Source organism: Lagenorhynchus albirostris, chromosome 20, assembly GCF_949774975.1.
Source record: "Lagenorhynchus albirostris chromosome 20, mLagAlb1.1, whole genome shotgun sequence".
In the NCBI taxonomy this organism is placed as follows: domain Eukaryota; kingdom Metazoa; phylum Chordata; class Mammalia; order Artiodactyla; family Delphinidae; genus Lagenorhynchus; species Lagenorhynchus albirostris.
The window spans coordinates 49,819,845-49,841,700 of record NC_083114.1 but is presented as its reverse complement, the minus strand read 5'-3'; the positions used below and the strand labels follow the sequence as shown (position 1 = coordinate 49,841,700).

The 21,856-nt window shown below is 52.7% G+C and overlaps 1 protein-coding gene across 1 annotated transcript in view; it reads left to right on the top strand.

The window, feature by feature from the left end:
* Window positions 1-1,801: 1,801 nt before the first annotated feature.
* ENPP7 (ectonucleotide pyrophosphatase/phosphodiesterase 7) overlaps window positions 1,802-21,856 on the top strand; it is a 43,764-nt gene continuing 23,709 nt past the window's right edge. Inside the window, exons 1-4 of the mRNA XM_060135752.1 lie at window positions 1,802-2,054; window positions 3,347-3,492; window positions 4,674-5,300; window positions 5,969-6,236. Coding sequence (XP_059991735.1) covers window positions 1,802-2,054; window positions 3,347-3,492; window positions 4,674-5,300; window positions 5,969-6,236 — 1,294 coding nt within the window. The remainder of the gene's footprint in view (window positions 2,055-3,346; window positions 3,493-4,673; window positions 5,301-5,968; window positions 6,237-21,856) is intronic.

Sequence of the window (21,856 nt, the reverse complement as noted above, 5' to 3'; positions counted from 1 at the left end):
AATCTAGAAGCAAATCCCTCCAGGAAAACCTCCAAACTCCCTCTGCATCTGTCACTCACACTGCCACCACCCTGGTTTAGACACCAGCAGTCCCCTCCCTGTGGAGCACCCAACCTCCCTTCCATTGTCATGCTGACCGTCCTGCAAATGGAGCAGCCTGTGTGTTCTTTTTTTTTTCAATGTTAAATCAGTTTATGTCACTCCCGTGTTTAAAACACCATCCCATGGGGGCTTCCCTCGTGGCGCAGCGCTTAAGAATCCGCCTGCCAATGCAGCGGACACAGTTTCAAGTCCTGGTCTGGGAAGATTCCACATGCCACAGAGCAAGTAAGCCCTGCACCACAACTACTGAGGCCGTGTGTCACAACTACTGAGCCCGTGTGCCACAACTACTAAAGCCTGCGCACCTAGAGCCCATGCTCTACAACAAGAGAAGCCACCGCAATGAGAAGCCCGCGTACCGCAACCAAGAGTAGCCGCCGCTTGCCACAACTAGAGAAAGCCCGTGGGCAGCAACAAAGACCCAATGCAGCTAAAAATAATAAATAAATAAATTTATTTATTAAAAAAAAAAATCCCATGGCATCCTCCCTGCACTGCACAAGAATGCCAGGCTCCGTACAACAGCCACACGCCCCAGGACCTGCCCTGCCGCTCTCCCACCTGCCCCACCGCTCTCCCACCTGCCCCGACCCACTCCCCTGGCTGGCGATCCCCGGAATCACTCCCTCACAATCATCCTCTCACCAGGCCCTGGCCGACCACCGATCTGGTGCTGCCCCCTCCCACACACCCCCAGACAGATGTTCCACCTCATCTCCAGCTTTACTTCTTTCTGCTGACTCTATTTCACTGTTTTACTTGTTTATTCACTTTGTGTGTCCCCAACCGTGATGAAAGAAGCCAAGAACACCGTTTATCTCGTTCACTGCTGTGTCCCCAGGACTTAGAACGGGGCCTGGCTCACAGAATCTGCTTCATAGGTAGTGAGAGAGACAGAGACAGAGACAGAGAGAAAACTGCACAATGAACTCAGGGTTCCCTCTCCCGCACCACCCTCCCCATGAGCACAAGGTAAAAAGGGAGGCCCCCCTTCTGACCACCTTGTTGATGCACTCCAACGATGAGATTGCCCACGCCTGTGCACCCCTCTGAGGCTCCCTGGGGCCCGAGAAGGAGGGCACAGCAGGTGCTAATCTGGGCCATCAGGTTGGATCTCTGCCCGCCGCATCCCAGGAGCCCCCTTAACACAGGCAGGGAGGGGAAGAGGCACTCCCCCAAGCTGGGACTCCCTGTGGACAAGGTCAGCCTCCTGGACCCTGGACCCCGGCCAGCCCACCCCACAGCCCTGGCCCAGGCAGGCCTGAGACCCACGTACCCCAAAGGCCTCCCCAAAGTATGGTCTGGAGGAGGGGCTCCCATCCAGGTGCTCTGGGAGCACAGTAAGCAGGGCACAGGGACAGAGAGTTACTATGAGAGCTGGGGCGGGGATACAGGCTTTCCCAATGGAGTAGGCCCGTTCTGCTCTCCAAGCCTTCGGGAATGGTCCCCATGCTTCCTGTAAAGACACTTATTCACGAAGTGGGCAGGGCATGGAGCCCAGAGAGATCCGCTGGCAATAAAGGCAGATGCGCATGAGGGCCAGGCAAGGACACGCGGTCAGGGGCCACTCTCTAAGGCACAGGTACATGCACAGTCTCATTTCAGTTGCACAGGATAAGACTTGCCCAGTGACCCTGGGACTTTGCTCTGCTCCTCAGAAGGCACCTGCCTGGGTTCTTGCATGTCTGGAGAACGCATCATGCGAAGCCCGGCTGTCCTCCTCGCCGTGGCTCTGGCCACCCTCCTGGTTCCAGCATCAGGGGCGCCCATCCAGCGGCAGGGGTCCCGGAACAAGCTACTCCTGGTGAGCTTCGATGGTTTCCGCTGGAACTATGACCAGGACGTGCACACCCCCAACCTGGACGCCATGGCTCTCGATGGGGTGAAGGCTCGCTACATGACTCCGGCCTTTGTCACCATGACCAGCCCCTGCCACTTCACTTTGGTCACCGGTGAGTGTTGGCCTCAGATGGGGCTTGGGAGTGGAGGGAGAGCTGAGAAACCAGGGAACCAACAAAGGGAACTGAGCACATGCATGGAGCCCTGACCCATGGGGCTCGTGGTGCCAGAGACCAAGGAAAGACCAAGGAGGGAACACTGTCACTGGGCAGACATGACACGGCCAACGGGGTGGTCAGCAACCCTTACCGTTGGTGGCAACGGATAGAAGGCAGATAAAAACACCTGGGTGTCTCAGTTTAAACGGTGATCACAACCAGGGTGGCAACCTGGGAGGGCTTCTGGTGGAGGTGAGGGTGGCCAGGACTCAGAAAGGCAGGAGAAATGAGCCTGAGGCTCCTGCTTTTTCCACAGCTCACCCCTCTCAGCCACCCTCGAACCCACTATTGCTCTGTTTAGGCTAAAAGCCTAAAATCCAGGTGTCACAGAGGCACACTCCCTCCGGAGGCTGTAAGGAAGGATCCTTCCTGCCTCTCCCAGCTTCTGGTGGCCCAGGCATTCCTCAACTTGTGGCCACAGCTCTCCAACCCCTGCCCCCTTGTCACATGGCCATCTCCCCTCTGTGTATCTCTCCTCTTCTTATAAGGACACCTGTCATTGGATTTAGGACCCACCCTGATGCAGAATGCCCTCATCTTAACAAAACCAGTTACATCTGCAAAGACCTTATTTCCAAACAAGGTCACAATTGTAGGCTCCGGGTGGACACAACTTTGGGGCACATCATCCGGTACAGACAGCTTATTCTCACACCAGCATTCCCATGACCACAGACCCTTCCACACACAAATGGAGGCACCTGGTGCTCCCTTTTGCATGTCACCTCCTTACTTAACATGTCACAATGGGGATGTGGAGAAAGGAGGTGAGCTCTTCATCACCCCGCTTTTTCCACCTTCTGAACTCACACACAGGCATTTTGCCCATGAAAACAATAAATTGTAAAACCTGCCTCCTCTTGGTTCATTTATCTGCCTGCCTGGGATTCTATTTCACGGCTGGGCCATAATTTATTTAATTAGCTCCCTCCTGACAGCCAGTCAGGTTGCTCCCAACCTTTTGCTAAAACCAACGAGGCTGCAAACAACATCCCGGCACGTGTGTATTTGCGCCTTCGTGCGCGTTTAGCTGCAGGGTAAGCTGTTCAAAGTGGAAGCAGACTCCTGAGTCAGAGCATGTGGCTGTGACGGCCCAGCCCGGCTCCCATGGCGGCGTGTGCTTCCCCGCTGCCCTGGCTGTTTCCTGCCCTCCCACCACTTCCTCTACGCGCCCACCCACCCCACAGGCAAATACATCGAGAACCACGGGGTGGTTCACAACATGTTCTACAACACGAGCAGCAAGGTGAAGCTGCCCTACCACGCCACACTGGGCATCCAGACGTGGTGGGACAACGGCAGCCTGCCCATCTGGATCACAGCCCAAAGGCAGGTATGCCGCACCCACACCCACTCGGACAGACGGGGGAGGTGGGAGGGGGACCCAGCCAACAAGGCCATGACCACGTGACATCCATAGCAGGCCCAGTCCCCGCCCTGGGAGTCCGACAATCCCGGCACAGAGGGGTGTTGAGTGGGGTCCCACGGGAGGTGGGAGCCTGATGCCCATGAGGACCCACCAGCAGCTACACAGCCTGCCCAGTCCTCCCTGGAGCCCTGGGACCCAGAGGGGTTGTTCCATTCTCCCAACCGGAGTGAAACCTGGACTTCGGTACTGGTGGGAAGGGGGGCGCAGGAAAATAATGTGACTCCACAAAAAGGCAGGTAACAATGAAACGGCTTTGTGCTCTTCCCCTGTCGCACGCCTCTCAGGGCCGGGCAGCTAGTTCTAAAGAGGTGGGTCATCCTAGTGAAAAGCCCAGGACCCCAGCATCTTGCAATGTTCTGGGCGTCCCGGCAACAAACTCAAATTTTTCAAGGTGAGCCCAGTATAAACTTCAGAGGTTACCCCCACCTCACAGGCAAGGCATCCACTCATATCTGAGTCCCCTCGCTCTGGAAGGAGCTACCAGACACCAGGCTGACTTGCAGAAAGTGTAGCCAAGAACTTGGCATCTCGAGGAAGAATGGCCAGAGGGAGTGGCCAGGCAGACGGGGCATGCATGGACAGATGGTTGTGAGGACAGATGGATCTGTAAATAAAACAGCAATCGGTTTATGGAAAGACAGACGGATGGCCAGGTTGAAGGCTAGAAGGGCAGGTCATGGGCGGTGTGTGGAGGGGCCGATGGACACACGGCTGGACAAGAGTACAGCAAGCAGAAGCCGGGTTGCAGGCCGGAAGGGGAGGGCTCTTGGGGCAGCACTGTGACCTAGGGCTACAGTGTCGATGAGGATGCAGCATATCTGGGATACTTTTATACCTACTATCTCATTAGTGCTGAGTCCACTAGGCACCTGCTCTCTCCTCTATAAAATCAGTATCAGCCTTGATAACATAAGAGCTATGAAAGGCCTTTCAGAAAATACAAAGTCCCGTGCCTGCAGTTAGGAGCAGGGATGGGTGAGTGGGCAGAGCAAGGGCAGGTGGTGAGGGCAGAAGCGTCAACAGCTCATGACAGGCAGGGGACAAGTGGCAGGAGGCCGTGGCACTGACACCGCCTTCCCCGGCAGGGCCTAAAGACCGGCTCCTTCTTCTACCCGGGCGGGAATGTCACCTATCAAGGCGAGGCCGTGACGCTGAGCCGGAAGGAAGGCATCCTGCACAACTACAAGGACGAGAAGGAATGGAGAGCCAACATCGACACTGTGATGAAGTGGTTCACAGACAAGGGCCTGGACCTTGTCACCCTCTACTTTGGGGAGCCAGACTCCACGGGCCACAAGTATGGCCCCGAGTCCCAGCAGAGGAAGGATATGGTAAGGCAGGTGGACAGGACCGTGGGCTACCTCCGGGACAGCATCAGGAACAGCAGCCTGGAGGGCAGCCTCAACCTGATCATCGTGTCCGACCATGGCATGAGCACCGTCAACAAGAAGGCCAGCGACCTGGTGGAGTTCCACAAGATCACCAACTTCACCTTCAAGGACATTGAGTTCGAGCTCCTAGACTACGGACCAAACGGGATGCTGCTCCCCAAGGAAGGAAAGCTGGAGAAAGTATACCAGGTCCTCAAGGACGCCCACCCCAGACTCCACGTCTACAAGAAGGAGCTCTTCCCCAAGTCCTTCCACTACGCCAGCCACCCCAGGGTCACCCCCCTGCTTATGTACAGTGACCCTGGCTATGTCATCCATGGGGTGAGTTCCTGGGGGTGCAGGTGCTTCCCTGGGCTGCTGGGTCTCTTTCCAGTTCTGTAAAAAGCACCCTCTGTTTCTAGCCAGACCCTAATTTGAGGAGTGTCAGCCACCAAAGGGATACACCTGCACTGTGTAACAGGAGTCGGGGGGCGGTGTACGTGCATTGCATACCTGTGTGTACGTGTGTGCATACGTGTGCACGCATATATGTGTTTGTGTGTGCACATGTGTATAGGGTAAAGTGCAGGAAGATTAGCTGTAAAAGTGACACGGAAGAGGTGAGAGCATAAGAGCCCAGGGAGGCTGAGTGGGAAGCAAGACGCAGAGCAGGGCAGGAAATCTGGGAGAGGAAGTACTGAGGTTTGAGGCGCCCAGTAATGGAAAGGAGCCCAGCAAGCATCCTTGGGCTGAAGCTCCACCCCACTTACTTGGCGGTCTCCATTCATGTCACCGGGTCTTCGCTAAGCCTCCCTCTTTAGGCCACTGATCTTTGGGGGCTGAGAATTCAGAGAGACTGAGGCTCAGAATCCTTCCCACCCACACCCCCACTTTGAACTCCTTCCAGGGGTCCTCTGCCAATGCAGGGCCATGCAGAGGGTGCTGGTGGAGAGGGTGGGGTGGGCTGGGAGGGCCAGCAAGAACTCACTCGGGGTCCTCCCTTCCCGCAGAGAGTGAACGTGCAGTTCAACAAAGGGGAGCACGGCTTCGACAACAGCGTCATGGACATGAAGACCATCTTCCGGGCCGTGGGCCCCAGCTTCAAGAGGGGCCTGGAGGTGGAGCCCTTTGAGAGCATCCACGTGTACGAGCTCATGTGCAAACTGCTGGGCATCGTGCCCGAGGCCAATGACGGGGCCCTCAGCACCCTGCTGCCCACACTCAGCGCCGAGGCCGGCGACGGGGCCCTCAGCACCCGGCTGCCCACGACCCCCTCAGGTGCACCCCTGCCCTCCACCTGCACCCATTGCACCTCCAGGCAGTTGCAGGTGATGTGTGCGTGCACAGCTCTGACCAGGGTGCCCAGCCTGCCACTAGGTGTCATCTTCTCTTTCCCTGTCCCTGGCTCCTGGGAACATCTCGAGTCCCTGACATTCCCACAGGCCCTGACATACTACAGTGCACTTTGTGCATCTTGGCCGCGCAGACAGGAGAGCAGGTGGATGTAAGCAGCCTTGTTTAAGGCAGGGAGGCTGAGGGCCAGAGGAGCCGGCAGTTTGCCCACAAGACAGGCCTTCCAGGTGAAGTCCACCTCCAGGTTCCATGGCCACATGAGGGCTCCTTTCTTCCTAAAGTCTTCCTCTGCCAGCCTCCCACACACATACCCTCACCGCAACCCTGACCCATCTCAGGGGCAAAGGTCACCTGGGAGCTGGCAAGGTGGCAGCCCCCGTAGGTGCCTGGCTGGAGGTGGGCAGGCCCCGCCGAGCAGGGGCTGTGAGGGGTCACATTGAAATGAGCCAGGAAGCCAGTGCAGCTGGGGCAGGAGAACAAGGCCGGGGGGCGGGTGGGGCCGGTGATGAAACCAGGGCACTTGTGGGGGCAGCCTGGTGGCATCTCGCCCGCCATTAAGCAGTCGGGGTGAGGGACATGCTCCCATTTCCCTCATTCACTGGCTCCTCCAACTTTCCTTAGGGTCTGCCCTCCTGCCAAGAAGCTGGCCCCCCTTGGTGACAGGACTGCTGGTGGCTGCAGTTCTCCTGGTCAAGGTCGCATAATACCCACTGCTCAAGGTCAGAGGCCCAGGAGGTAGAGGGGAGGGTGGAACCATGCTCCCTGCAACTTCAGCTGACACCCCTGCCCTGTCAGTCCTCGGGCGCCCAGGCAGCCCCTGCCAGCCTCTCTGCTCTAGACTCGGAGCAGTTCTTTCTAAAGCAGACAGCCCAGACAGAACTTCCCCGGCCCCTTCCCTCCTGCCTGCAATGTCTCTGTTCTCCCTGGGAACAAGGGAAGCCACGGTGGGTCAGGTTTGGGAGGAGAACTGCAGGGCAGTGTTCCTGGAATGTGCGGGAAGCAAGCTCGGAGGACTCAGCTAGCTGCTGGGTGACAGCCCCTGGCCAAAGCAGAAGCAGGTCACTCGTTCTTTCTAAAACTACGCAGCGGGAGCCCGCTTGGTGTTAGGCTCTGGCCTGGGCTCTGGGGACACACAGTGAACCCTGGAGTTTGTAATTTAGGGGCCAGGGAGGGCAGATAATACGAAGAGAACAAATACATACCCAATAATGGCAGAGAGCAGGCCATAGAGAGGGTGGGGGAGAGGGGACTGCTGTTTAGGTCACCTGGCCTCGCCTGGAAGAGCCTCTGCGGGGTGGGGGGGATGTGGGATGAGGCCTGAATGATGAGGACCAAATGGCCGCACCAAGCCCCAGGGGACGAGATTCCAGGCAGGGCAGAGCAAGAGAGAGGCCCTGAGGTGGGACTGGCTCCCGTGCTTCTGGAAAAGAAAGGAAGCCAGTGTGCTCAGAGGCTGGTATACAAGCATGGGTACACGATGGGCTTCCATGGGAAGGCCCCGGGGGAGCCCCCAGCTGAGGTCACGCAGGGACGTGCCGTGGTCTGACACGAGTGATCAGGTGGCACATTAACTGCCGGGCAGGAGCACAGAAACAAGAGCAGGTGCGGCCAGTGAGGGGGTCACTCAGGGGTCCAAGCAGGACATCTCAGTGGCAGGGTGGAGATGGGGCAAAACGGACAGATTCAAGATACCTTTAAGGGTATACCTGACCTCCAAGGTTTACGGATAGATGGTGGGAGATGGAGGGTGAAGAAAATGGAGAGGTGAAGGATGAGTCTGAGAATCGGGGCCTGAGCTGCCCAATGAAGGACGGAGCCACTTACAGAGAAGTGAGCAGGCTAGAGTCATTCTGCACCCGCATGCCCCACCTTCACCCACCCTGTGCCCTCCCAGGTCCAGCTGAGGGTCAGGAATTCCCACAGGGGCCCTCCTCAGACTCCGCCCACCATGGGTGCCTCTGTGCTCCACCCTGGCCAGCGAATTCCCTCTATCCCTCCCTCCGGGCACGTCTGCTTCATCTCCTCCACCAGACCCGCCTTTCCCCTGCCGCATCCCTTCTTCCCAACCCAACACACACCTGTTCTTCCAGGTCCGCCTCTTCTAGGAAGCCTGCAGAAGCTGGCCACAGGGCCTGAGCCTGCTCTGACGGCCTACTGGACACGGATGGGCCTGTCTCCTCAGTAGACCTGGGGCCATGCCTCCCTGTCCCGACAGCCCCAGCCCATGCTTGGCCATGATGGTGCCGGCACTAGGACCTGCCCAGGTTAGACCTCCGGAGGCACAGGTCCACTCACCGGTCCACGGCTCCCAGACTCGCAGGACGCCCCCACTCCTTCCCTCCCCCTCCCTCTCCTTCTCACCGCCCTCTTCTGCCTCCCCACTTCCTCTCACCGCAGAACTGTCCCGTGGAGGTGCCACTATCTGTGGCCACGGGGGGGGGGGTGTCGGGAGCCTGCTCGGGAAGGCGCCGCAGGCCTGATGGTGGTCGAGCTATAGGACCAAACCCTCAGATGCTCGGACCTCCACCTCCACCTCCAATGGGCGGCGAAGAGGCTCTGCCTGGAGTTCCCTGTCCCAAGTCCACATGCCTCCAGCCTGGGGCCATCTCCATCTGGGCTGACCAGGTCCTGCACCCAGGCCACCGGGAGGGTACCGCCAGGCAGAAAGCATGGATGGGAATAAAGGACCGGGCTGGTCGTTACTAAAACGCAGTGACCAGTGTGGGTGTGACCTTTTGTTCTAAAGCCTGCTGGTTTCTTACAGCCTCCCCACTTGGATCCAGTGTATAATAAACTCCTAATTCCTTAGGAGGCTGACAAACACAGGGGAACCCACTCATTCTTGTTGGGGATGGGCCCTAGAGGTACAGCCAGCAAGAGGTGGTAAAGGGTGGGATCCCCGTTAAAAAGGAAAGTGGGGGGGGCTTCCCTGGTGGCGCAGTGGTTGAGAGTCCACCTGCCGATGATGCAGGGGACACGGGTTCGTGCCCTGGTCCGGGAAGATCCCACATGCCGCGGAGCGGCTAGGCGCGTGAGCCATGGCCGCTGAGCCTGCGCGTCCGGAGCCTGTGCTCCGCAACGGGAGAGACCACAATAGTGAGAGGCCCGCGTACCTCAAAAAAAAAAAAAAAAAAAAAAAGGAAAGGGGGGATGAGAACTGACAGGGAACCAGAATCTCTATGCCACATTGTTCAGCAAAAAAGAAAACACTGCAAATGGTAGAATGCCACTGGGGCGGGGAGAAAGGGGGGATAAGTCTAGACATAAGACATGTCCCTGGAGAAGTTTCAAGAGAGGGTGAGCATTGACTGGGTCCAGAGAGGGGACCTGGGTGACCAGGCCAGGAGCAGGGAAGACACTGTCCACCACCTAGTGCCTTGGACACTGTCAGTACTGAGCCACTTCAAGGACTGTGCGTTCACAACTACTTTCAAGAGCGTAGACTTTGGAGTCAGACCAACTCCTGCTCCAGTCTGTCCCCACCCACAGGCTGTGGCCTTAGGGGGGTCATTTACCTCCTCCAACCTCAGTTTCCTCATCTGAAAAGAATGGGATGATAAGGAGGTGCCTGCCTCCCTGAGATTACCCCAGGATGAAGCACCGGGGCAGATGCTTCATAGATGGTAGCCATGGGAATGATTAAATCCCTACTGTGGGAGGTACTGGACTTGTCAAATTCAGCTCTTTTTCTTTTTCTTTTTAAAATATTTATTTATTTATTTTTGGCTGCGTTAGGTCTTCGTTGCTGCTTGCGGGCTTTCTCTAGTTGTGGCGAACGGGGGCTACTCTTTGTTGCAGTGCACAGGCTTCTTATTGAGGTGGCTTCTCTTGCTGTGGAGCACGGGCTGTAGGTGTGCGGGCTCGGTAGTTGTGGCACGCAGGCTCAGTAGTTGTGGCTCGCGGACTCCAGAGCGCAGGCTCAGTAGTTGTGGTGCACGGGCTTAGTTGCTCCGCGGCGCGTGGGATGTTCCCGGACCAGCTTTCGAACCCATGTCCTATGCATCGGCAGGCAGATTCTTAACCACTGCGCCACCAGGGAAGTCCCAAATTCAGCTCCTAAACAAATAAATCCAGCTGTACCGATGGGAGACGCACTGTTTGAAGGACAGCTTTGTCAGGATCTGCCTGTTCCTCACCTATGAATCCCCCCTCTCCCTTCCCCGGGCCTCTCGCTTCTACCTGCAGCTTGAGCTTCACCTCCACCTGCACGATCCATCCATCCCAACCTGCCCTCCATAGCTGCCTAACCACCAGCCTAGAGCTGGAGTCCTGCCTGACCGGAAAGGCCTTGCGGCTCCCCGGCCCTGCATCCCATAGTTGTCCTGGAAGGACTACCCCGCCCCCACTGCCTGCAGACATACCAGGATACGCAGACCCTCCTGCCTGCCCGTACTACCTTCTGACTCTGGACAGGCCCAAATCAGGCTGGAGGAGACTGGGGGGTTATCCCTATACATCCACGTCCACGGAGCAGTGAGAGTTCACAGGTGCCGGCATAACAACCACGACCCCCGGGTTTCCAAGAGACACCCAACCTTTAACTGAGAGCCCACGATTATCATGGTCAGCGTACCCTACTTTCCAGGGACGGGCCAACAGATACTCTGAGAATTACTCTTGATTGGCTCTTTCAAACAGAAAAGAGAAAGAGAGAGAGAAAAGAGAGAAAAATAATCTGGTCTGTCCCACATTAAGTATCCTGCTAGTACAGATGTCTGGCGTCACCAGAGCACCCAAAAAAAAATTCCAGGCAGTTGACTGACTTACTGAATAAGTTTCCTTTATCAGGAACACAGGAGCTAAGGCGGGCAGTGAGCTGTGGGCTGTTTCCCATCTGTGCAGCTGGGGGTGGACCGGGGGTGGGGGCACTGCCCTGAGCAGCATGGCGGGTTCAAACCAGCTCCCGAACTCCAACACTCACTAACTCAACACTCTGCAGCCCTGGGCAAGTTCTCACATCCGGGCCTCAGTTTCCTCACCTGTAAAATCAGGACCAATAGCAGTACCTGTCTCATGGGGTGGGCCTGATGACTGAGTTAATATCTGCAAACTGGGCTTCCTGGTGGCGCAGTGGTTAAGAATCTGCCTGCCAATGCAGGGGACACGGGTTCAAGCCCTGGTCTGGGAAGATCCCACATGCCACGGAACAACTAAGCCCGTGCGTCTCAACTGCTGAGCCTGTGTTCTAGAGCCCGCGAGCCACAACTACTGAGGCCCACGTGCCACAACTACTGAAGCCCGCGTGCCTAGAGTCCGTGCTCCGCAACAAGAGAAGCCACCGCAATGAGAAGACTGCGCACCACAACAAAGAGTAGCCCCCGCTCACCACAACTAGAGAAAGCCCGTGCACAGCAACGAAGACCCAACACAGCCAAAAATAAATAAATACATTTATTTAAAAAATATATATATTTACAAGCTGCTTAGAACAGGGCCTGGCCCACGGAAGGCCTACATGTTTTAGGAGTTATGAAGAGACAGGGTATCACGTAGTGAGAAAGTAACAATGGCTCCCTTTTCATCTCCAAGCCTTCTTGTTTCTCTAGCAGAAAGCTTCTGGTTGGTGATACTAAATCTTAAAACACATCCTTCTGTAGCATAGAGACAGGACCCAGGCTCAGAGCTCTGGCGGGCAACTGTATAAGGGTGGAATGTTACAACCCTGTTTTATTTGCATTATATTTGTTTTTATGATCATCTTCAGCGTGGATGAGTGCTACTGATTTTCCATTTGAGTCTGTTATTTTAAATTTTTTCCTTTTAAAAGTAACAAGTAAAAAAGAATGAGTTGATTTAAAGAAAAATGTTGACTGGTGGACATAACAAAACGTATAAATAATACAGGAAGTTATCCGGAAGCAGACCTGCTGGAGGTTGTCCACTATCCTCCTGCCTCCCCTCCCGCCCCCACAGTGAGGCCAGCCCAGGACACTTCTGGAGGGCAGCACTCGGCCTCTCTATGGCCAATGTCCAAAGATTCCCCCTCCCAGCCCCTCCACAGAAATACACTATATTTCAAACATGCCCTGCACCCTTCTCGGCTACCTATCAGAGGAGTTCAGGACACCACAGAAAACTAATGTTGCAGTTTGCTGCACAAAGTTCATTTTACTATCAGTCCAACTAAAAGAGTCTGGAGAAAACCCCAGCTGAAACAAAGCCATGCACTGCATTCTGGAGCCAATGGAGATGACTGGGGGCTCACACATCATCCACACACAGCTGCCTGTCAGCTCAGAGCCTTTGTTGAATTTGGCCAGTCCCACTGCTGGCAGTAATGGATGAAACATCTGAGTAAAGACTGGGTAGTTCATGCCTGGCTGGGTGTATGATTGGGACCCTGAAAGCCCCCTTTGTCAAGAAGCTCTATTCTTTAGAGCCAGCTCTGCACGCTGTCACCAGGAGGCAGCACTCTTGGGCTCCTCAACACCCCTTGAAGCCTTTCTCAAGCAGCTTCTGAAGTAGAGAGGAATTCAGAACCTCCTGTTCCTCCAGCTTCTCCTTCTCCTCTGAAATAGCTGCACTCCTCCTCAGACCAGCCTTGGGGAAGTGGTCAAGCAGTATTTATGTTTCCTCTGGCTTTAGATGGAGCCCCAAGCAAAATACCGGGCGTTCAGAGAAAACTAGAACTTTCTACACTAGATTTATTTTAGGATCCCATGAGGGAAGGGATCATGTAGCCCCATGCTTAGCACAAGGGCCACCCTGGATCAGTGGTTCTCAAATTGGTAGGTCTGGAAGTGGGCCTGAGGATTTACATTTCTCACTAGTTCCCAGGTGATTCTGATGCTGCTGCCCCTGGCACCACATGTGAGAATCTTTGCACTGGATAAAGGTTATGAATGAAAGAAAAGAAAAGAAAGACGGAGGGAGGGAGGGAAGGAGAAAGGAAGAGAAGGAAGGAAAGAAAGAAAGGAAGGGAGGGAGGGAGAGAGAGAGAGAAAGAGAAAGGAGGGAAGGAAGGAAGGAAGGAAAGAAGGGAAGGAGGGAGGGAGGGAGGAAGAAAAATGGCCTAGACCAACCTCCTCGTGTTAAACAGGATAAGAAGGTGGCGTCACCCACCAGTTTGCTCTGGACAAAGGTGGGAGGGGAGCACAGGTATATCCAAGTTCAATCCTGGTAGGCTTGGCCAGCCTCTTCCCGAGAAGGCTCTACTTGCTGGCAAAGAAGTCTGTGCTTTCCGGAACCCAGCGAGCTGCTCCCCTCTCCACTGAAGAGAAGCCTCCCTTCAGCCCTTCCCAGTCTTTTCATTTGTCCTGGGACTCAACAGGAGCACCTGCGAGTCTTAAAACCCGACCACTGCTTGCGACGCGTTCCGGCGACCTTTAGAACGCGCGGGTTCATCTCCCCCGAGCTGGAACCGAAGCGCCGAAGCCTTGCTGCGCCTTCACACCTCACAGAAGCAAGCGCTTTGCGCACCGGAGTCGCTGGGAGGCGAGACGGCAAGAATCCTTCGGCCCCCGCCCCAGGCCTGCAGAGCTCCCGACTCAGGTCGCCGGGTCCCCCAGGCAAGCAGGGTCACCAAGGAGGGCAGCGCGTCCGGACTCCAACGTGGGCGCCTCATCCGACGCCTCCCCACCCCCCACCCCCCACCCCCGCCACGGGACCATCTGTTGCCATGGTTACCCGCCGCACTCCCTGCAGCCCGAGCCGGAGGTTCACCTCCGCAGGCAGAGGACCGCTGAGCCCGCTTGAGCTGGGGACTCAAGCAGGACGGGACGCGAACCTCACGCGCCGCATACGTACGCTGTACACTTTCACACGCGAACCGCACACGCCGCGCACTCATCTCACCCGCACTCGGCACGTACCACATCCCACCCCACACACACCACATACACACAAAACACACGCCACATGCACGCACACTCCACACGTGTTGCGCACACTGCATGCACCCCACGCTCTACACCACCTCGCTCCACACCCAGCCACACACAGCATAAAAACACGTACAACACATACAGATACACACACACACACACACACACACACACACACACACCCCTACTCGGGACCTGGACGCCGGAGGATACCAGCCCTAAACAGGCGCCCCCCGCTGGCCCTGCGCCGACTTCTACCTCCGAAGGCACAGCCCGCAGCCGGGTAGAACCCTTGCCCGCGCACGCGCAGCAAACTGGTGCGCCCGTTCCTTTTGTGATCGGCGGGCAGCGGATTCCCTGGCCCTCTCTGCAGCTCGACCTTGAAGGTCATTTAAGGGACGGGGCAGCACCGAGGGGCGCGCACCCCCAGTCTGGACGGTCAGCGCGGTGGCCCCGGACCCCCCACTCCTCATCCCGCCCCCGGAAGCGCCCTGACCCCGCGTCTCCTAGCGACCAAAGCCCAGCGGGCCAGCCCGAGGGTGTCCCGGTCGGACCGCCCGGGGGCGCGCTTCCAGGGAGAGCTTGCCAGGGCCTGAGCCTGGGGGACCCAACCACCACCATCGCAGGGATGCCGCCTCCTAACCCCATCGCACCTCCGGAGGTTGCCCCTCCATCCCACAAGGCAGAAGGAGGCTGAAGGTGGTGAATCTCCCAGGAGGAGAGACCTAGGCCACTCACATAACCCCAGTTCCAAGAAGGCAAGTCGCTAAGACCCGGAATCTTTTCCATCCGGATGAGAATTTACTCTGGTCAATTTTTTGTTTTCCTTTTGGTGATAAATCACTGAAACTTTCAGCTTAAATCTCCAAAGAATTTCAAAAAGTGGAGCGACAGAGCTCTAACAAAACTATCCCATTACCATGAATAAATTTTATATGAGCAAGTTTTCTCATAGTCTACACCAATAAAAATGAAAAATGGGGTTGGAATTGATTCTGAACCACATCTCAGATAATAAGTGATATTCGTCCAATGACACATGAACCATTTGAAAACATACAGCCCCAACTATCTCGTTAAGAGATGCAGTCCAACAAAAATTTAACTTTTATATGTATATCATAAACATATACCACAATTTTAATACATTTTTGTTGGTTTGAGGAGTTGATTAATTGTATAAATCACTCAACCCAGAGAAACTTTTTTTAATAGAGTCTTAGAGTCACAGGAAATAAAATATTTAAAATTTACATTACATACCTGTTTTTGTTGCAGAGACCTATGCTTGAGTGGTTAGTGAATTACTTTCAAACGTAAAAATGTTTTTATCAAAATAAAATTCAGTGGAAGAAGTGAAAGGTGGAGGAGAAAAGAACGAAGAAGAATCTGCCCATGTCTTTGGTATCATGAGGCCACATTGCTGCCTAAATGACATTTCGTTTGATATATTTAAAAGAATTGTCCAAGGAAAACTGGAGGCAGATGCATTTAGAAAAAGAAAGTTTTCTTGCAAAGAGTGCAGAAGAGGCAGACTTTAGAAGGACTGGCTCACCAAATCCAAAAAGCCATCAAGTATTTAAAGGGGAAAAAAAAATCATGAGAGAACTAAGGTCACCAAATTTACATTCATCTGTCCTGGGTGGCTCAGCAGCCACTTTCTCCTGCGATAATGCTAACCCTACAGGTCAGGACACGTGACAGGAAGAGCAAAGGTCGGGGCTAAAATTCTTGTTGTTATCGAATAGAGTCGAAGTTCACAGGAAATAGGCAGGGTTGGATCATTTAGAGACTGTGATTTACGTTTATCTCAAGGTGCAAAGTGGTTTGCTGGGTTGGTTTGGGTTTTTTTGTTTTTTGTTTTATTTGGCTGCGTTGAGTCTCTGTTGCTGGGCACGGGCTTTCTCTAGTTGTGGCAAGCAGGGGCTGCTCTTCGTTGAGGTGCGCGGGCTTCAGTAGTTGTGGCCACGCGGGGTCAGTAGCTGTGGCTCGTCGGCTCTAGAGCGGAGGCTAAGTAGTTGTGGTGCACGGGCTTAGTTGCTCCGCATCATGTGGGATCTTCCCAGACCAGGGCTCGAACCCGCATCGCCTGCATTGGCAGGCGGATTCTTAACCACTGCACCACCAGGGAATTCCCGGTTGGTTTGTTTTTAGCGGAGGAATGTAACTTGCTCAATAACCTTGGAAGCAGGACAAAATGTCAGATTTTGCTTCTCCAGAGTGAGGAACCATTTTATTTTTGAGTCGAAGTTTACAATACACTGGAAATCACATCGTTTGCAACCTTGTAAACCTCGTGATGAAAAACAATAGATATCAACCTGAAAAGGTACCAAAGTTGCATGATTTTTCCAAATTCTTTTAGGAGTTATGTGGACAAAGCAGCTTGAAGGCCATTGACCTAGTTCAACTCCCTTCTGGACAGACTTGTCCACTGTTACAGAGTGCTGGTAAAATGCAAGGGAAGCTGGGCAAATGACAAAGGAGCACAAGGAAAGACACTCAATGTCACCATCTTCAAGGAAATGCAAATTAAAACCACAGTGAGATGTCACTTCACCACATAAAATGAATATAATTTTTTTCAAAAAAGGAAAATAAGTGTTAATGAGGATGGAAAAGTTGGAACACTCATATATTGCTGGTGGGAATGTAAAATGGTGCAGCCGCTATGGAAAACAGTTTAGTGGTTCCTCAAGAAGTTAAATATAGAATTACCAAAGGACCCAGCAATTCCACTCCTAGGTATATACCCAAAAGAATTAAAAACAAGTGTTCAAACAAAAACTTGTACACAAATGTTCATAGCAGCATTCTTGACAGTCACCAAAAGGTGGAAAAAGCTCAAAAGTCCATCAACAGAAGAATGGAAAAATGAAATGTGATGTATCCATACAGTGAAGTAGTATTCAGCCATAAAAAGGAGTGAAGCACTGACACACGTTACAACACAGGTGAACCCTGAGAACATGCTAAGTGAAAGAAGCCAGACACAAAAGGTCACATATTGTATGATGCCGTTTATATGAAATGTCCAGAATAGGCACATCCTTGGAGACAGAAAGCAGTTAGTGGTTGCCAGCGGTTGAGGGGAGGGAGAAACAGGGCGTGACTACTTCATGAATGCAGGTTTCCTTTTGGGGTGATGAAAATGTTCTGGAACTAAATAGTGGTGATGGTTGCACGACACTGTGAATGTACTAAATGCCACTGATTTATACACTAGTTTAAATGATATGCTTTATGTTACGTGTATTTTAGAAAAAAAAAAACAGGTTCTGGGGCCCCACAAAAAAAAAAGCAGGGAGACTGCATAGTGGCCGTGTTTCAGGCCACGAAACACGGGGGACCCAGTTTGCTTAGCCCGCTTCCAACAAAGCTGCCCCAGTCCTCTTCTTAGCTGATAAATGCTGCTGCGGGGACCCACAGGGGAGCCAGGAGGAGCAGCTTGGGTTGTCCCCGCTCTGAAGAGGTCAACCCAACTCCCATCAGAACCTGGCTGGAGCCCCAATTCCTCCATAAGAGAAGCTCAGGGAAGGTGGACGAGGACACTCCAGGGAGCACATGGAAACTCCTCCTCAAGGCTGCTCTGGGCTCCAGTTGTGGGGTATCAGTCCCAGTGAATTGATTCCTGGTGGCTCAATGTGGAAAATGACATTTTTCAATCATCAGATTCAAGTCATCAGCAGATTGTTTTTCTTTTTTTAAACAGAGCACACCTTAACAGATACCTCCCACCCTCTCAATAAAAAGTTAAGGTTGACGTATTCCACATCTGGAATTAATTAGGGAAGTGGTTCTTTTAAAAGGCAGTTCCTTGGGAGAAACTCATTCTGGAGAACAAATGTAAGAGCCAATGTTTTTGGACAAACCACGCCACAGAGAAAACCCCTCTGGAAGTCCAGTGTTTTACATGGAAACTTCTGCTAAACAAACAGGTCAGGGGCAGCGGCACATAATTTGTAAATGTCCAGCCCAGGGAACAGGAAAGACCCAGTGTCTGTCCAGAATGATCATCCCTCTGCAGCTGCACACTCCCTATGGGAGGATCCTCCCAGAAAAGGCTCTGGTTGTTCAGTTCTTGCTACGGCTACTCTTAAGACTTTATTAGAAAATTAACGTTTTCCGTTTAAGTCATTTTCACCAAAGGTTTGCTTTTCTCATGCGAAACATGGGTAAATAAATTCTGCAAAGAAATTCAAAGGACCAATAAGCAAGCATAGGGAAGGATGTTCATCCTTTCTAAAGAGCCAACAGCAGAGGGATGCTATTTGGACCTAATCATTGCTTTTTAAGATAAAACACAAAGGCAGGTTCCCACCACCACTCACCCAGATGGGAAGCAACTGTCATCACCCACCTTTTCACTCTTTCTGTGGTTCTGCTCCTCCACCAGTTTTGCCACTAATTATGTATGAGACCCTGTGCAAATCATCACACCTGTGTGCCCAGTTTCCTCTGTTAAAATGGGGTTCTGTGTGGTTTTTGCACTTTATTTATTTTTTATTTTTCAGCTGCACTGGGTCTTCATTGCTGCACGCGGGCTTTCTCTAGTTGCGGCGAGCGGGGGCTACTCTTTGTTGCGGTGCACGAGCTTATTGTGGTGGCTTCTCTTGTTGCAAAGCACGGACTCTAGGCGTGCGGGCTTCAGTAGTTGTGGCACGTGGGCTCTAGAGCACAGGCTCAGTAGTTGTGGCCCACGGCTTAGTTGCTCCGCGGCATGTGGGATCTTCCCAGACCAGGGCTCGAACCCGTGTCCCCTGCATTGGCAGGAGGATTCTTAATCACTGCACCACCAGGGAAGTCCTTTTTGCACTTTAGGGAGTGCAAGTTACATAGACTGAGCAGGGCCTCACTGTCATGTTATTCTGACCACAAAGGCCAATGTGATGCCAAAAGCATTTCCTTTTTTTTTTAATTATTTATTTATTTATTTATTTACTTTATTTACTTTTGGCTGCGTTGGGTACGTGGGATCTTTCGTTGAGGCATGCGGGCTCTTCGTTGTGGAAGCGGGCTTCTCTTGAGCTGTGGCATGTGGGTTTTTCTCTTCTCTAGTTGTGGCCCACAGGCTCCAGGGTGCATGGGCTCTGTAGTTGTGGCGCACGGGCTTAGTTTCCCCGCAGCATGTGGGATCTTAGTTGCCTGACCAGGGATCGAACCCGCGTCCCCTGCATGGTAAGGCGGACTCTTTACCACTGGACACCAGGGAAGTCCCAGCATTTCTGCATTTTGTATCTTCAACTATATCTTGAAGTTACCGACCAATACGCGCTCTTTCATCCACAGAGACAATCCAGCTACCTACTATGTGTGTTTTCTGTGGCGGCTCTAACAAAGTACCACAAACTGGATGGCTTCAAACAATCCAGACTTCTGGAGGTCAGAAGTCTGACATCCAGGTGTCGGCAGGACCGGGGTCCCTCTGATGGTTCTGGGGGAGAATGCTCCCTTGCCTCTTCCAGTTCCTGGTGGCTGCCAGCACTTTTTGGCTTGTACGCCCACGTTCACAGCAGCACCATCTCTAAAGTCAAGGGGTGGAAGCAACGCAAGTGTCCATCGAAGGATGAATGGATAAACAAAATGTGGTCTACCCATACAATGGAATATTATTCATCCATAAAAAGGAAGGAAATTCTGACACCTGCTACAATGTGGATGAACCTTGCAGACATGATGCTCAGTGAAATCGGCCAGTCAAAAAAGGACAAATATTCTGATTGCATTCATGTGAGGGACCTGAAGCCGTCAGATTCACAGAGACAGACAGTAGATGGTGGGTGCCAGGGGCTGGGGGAGATGGATGGGGAGTTAGTGTTTAATGGGCAGAGTTTCAGCTTGGGAGATGAAAACATTCCAGAGATGGATGGTGGTGATGGTTGCACAATGACGTGAATGTACTTAATGCCATGGAATCGTCCACTTAAAAGTGGTTAAAAGGTAAATTTAATATTATGTTTAACAATTTACAGTTTAAGTGTACAATTGAAAAAATGTTTAAAAGACCCAGCTTGGACCCAGCATGGGCCACACATCACATCTGGATGCCAAATGAAGCCCACTGACTGCCAGTCTGGGGGTTGAGCAAAGTTTCTTGATGGCAGCAAGCCTTATTCCCAGGTGTTTGCGCAGCACCCAGCCCACCACCTGTCTGTCCCCTAGTAGGTTTAAAATATGTCATTTGGTGTTTTGGTTTTTCAATGCAATGTTGGTAATATACACAATACAAAGGAACTGTATACACAGAGAATTGTGTGAGCCTTTACACACACACACACACACACACACACACACACACACCTGCACACACCTGCACAGAGGGGTGGGTTGGTAAGGAGGTGCATCCAGGGTACCTAATGCCATCCACTTAGCTCCACGAAGAAGCCCAGACAGGCTACCTGTGATGGTCTGGATGGTAAAACGTTTCCCTCAAATTACATAAATACATTTTCTTTCGCAGTGGAATGAGAAAGAATGTTGAGGGATACACAAAGCCAGTGAACTAATGGGGAGGATGTGGAAAGTAACCAAGTCATCCCAAAGTGGCTGTGGGAAAAGGCTTCAGCATTTTCAAGTTTAAATTGCAAAGCCAGCTGGAGGCAGATGGGGGAGGCTTCTCTGTACAGGAAAAGGAACAGGCAAAATGCCCAGTCGGATACATTTTTTTCCAAGATCTTCTGCCTGAAACACAAGGTGCTTAAAAAGTCTGCCTTTGACACCCGAGACCTGGCCAGCCCAGCCTAGAACAAGGACAGCAAAGACTTTGGAGGAGGGAAGTAGGAGGTGTCCCCGTTGTCAGCCAGGCTTCCCTCCCTTCAGTTCTGTAAACACACCTGTGGGGGCAACAAGCAGGGACAAGGACCAACAAACACAATCAACCTACCTCTTGCTCCAAAACTGGGTCCTTTACATTTATCATGAACCCTCCTAGGCCACCAATCTCTCCTTCTCGCCGTCCTCACCTTCAAAATGCACACATAAGCTCATCACCAACATTCCATCAGCTTTTTAGTGAGAACCTACTATGGCCGTGCACAGCTTTCTAGGCAGAATCCCTGCATCCCCTGCCCGGAACTCCAAACTCCTGCCCTCAGCCTGGTGAAACCGGTACTACCCCGACCTCTACTGTGCATCACTGCATTCAGGTAACTTGCAGGAGTCAGTGACATTCCATCGTGGAGGCACAGAGGTTTCAACTCATGCCAACGCAAGACACCACGGGCCACATGGAGCTTTGGGTTAGGAAGGATCCTGAGACCCAGTCTAGGCTCAAAGGGAAACCATGCTGTGGTAAATTGGTGAAGTCATCCCTGGAAATAAGATGGAGAAATGATGGTGCCTCCCAGTTCTGGGTTTATTTTATTCTAAAGCACTTACCAAAATTAAACTTAAACTCCTCATTTTGATACTGTGTGATCAAGGTATACAAGCAAAGGAAGAGTGTGGCTCGACAGTTGAGTTTCGAAACTAACACCAGTAGAAACTCCTGTGTTTTGCTGTAGGTATAAAATTATTTCCTTTCCATGCTTTTCAAATACAAGGTCCTAATTTCTTCAATATACAAAGAGTGGTCGCAAATACAATTTTAAAAAGATGAATGACGTAATAGAAAGGATTTGAATAAAATATTTAGACAATTCTCAAAAAAGAAGTATATTAATGGCCAGCAAATCCAAGAGAAGGTGTTCAGCCTCTCGCTCATAACTAAAGCAACACAAAGCA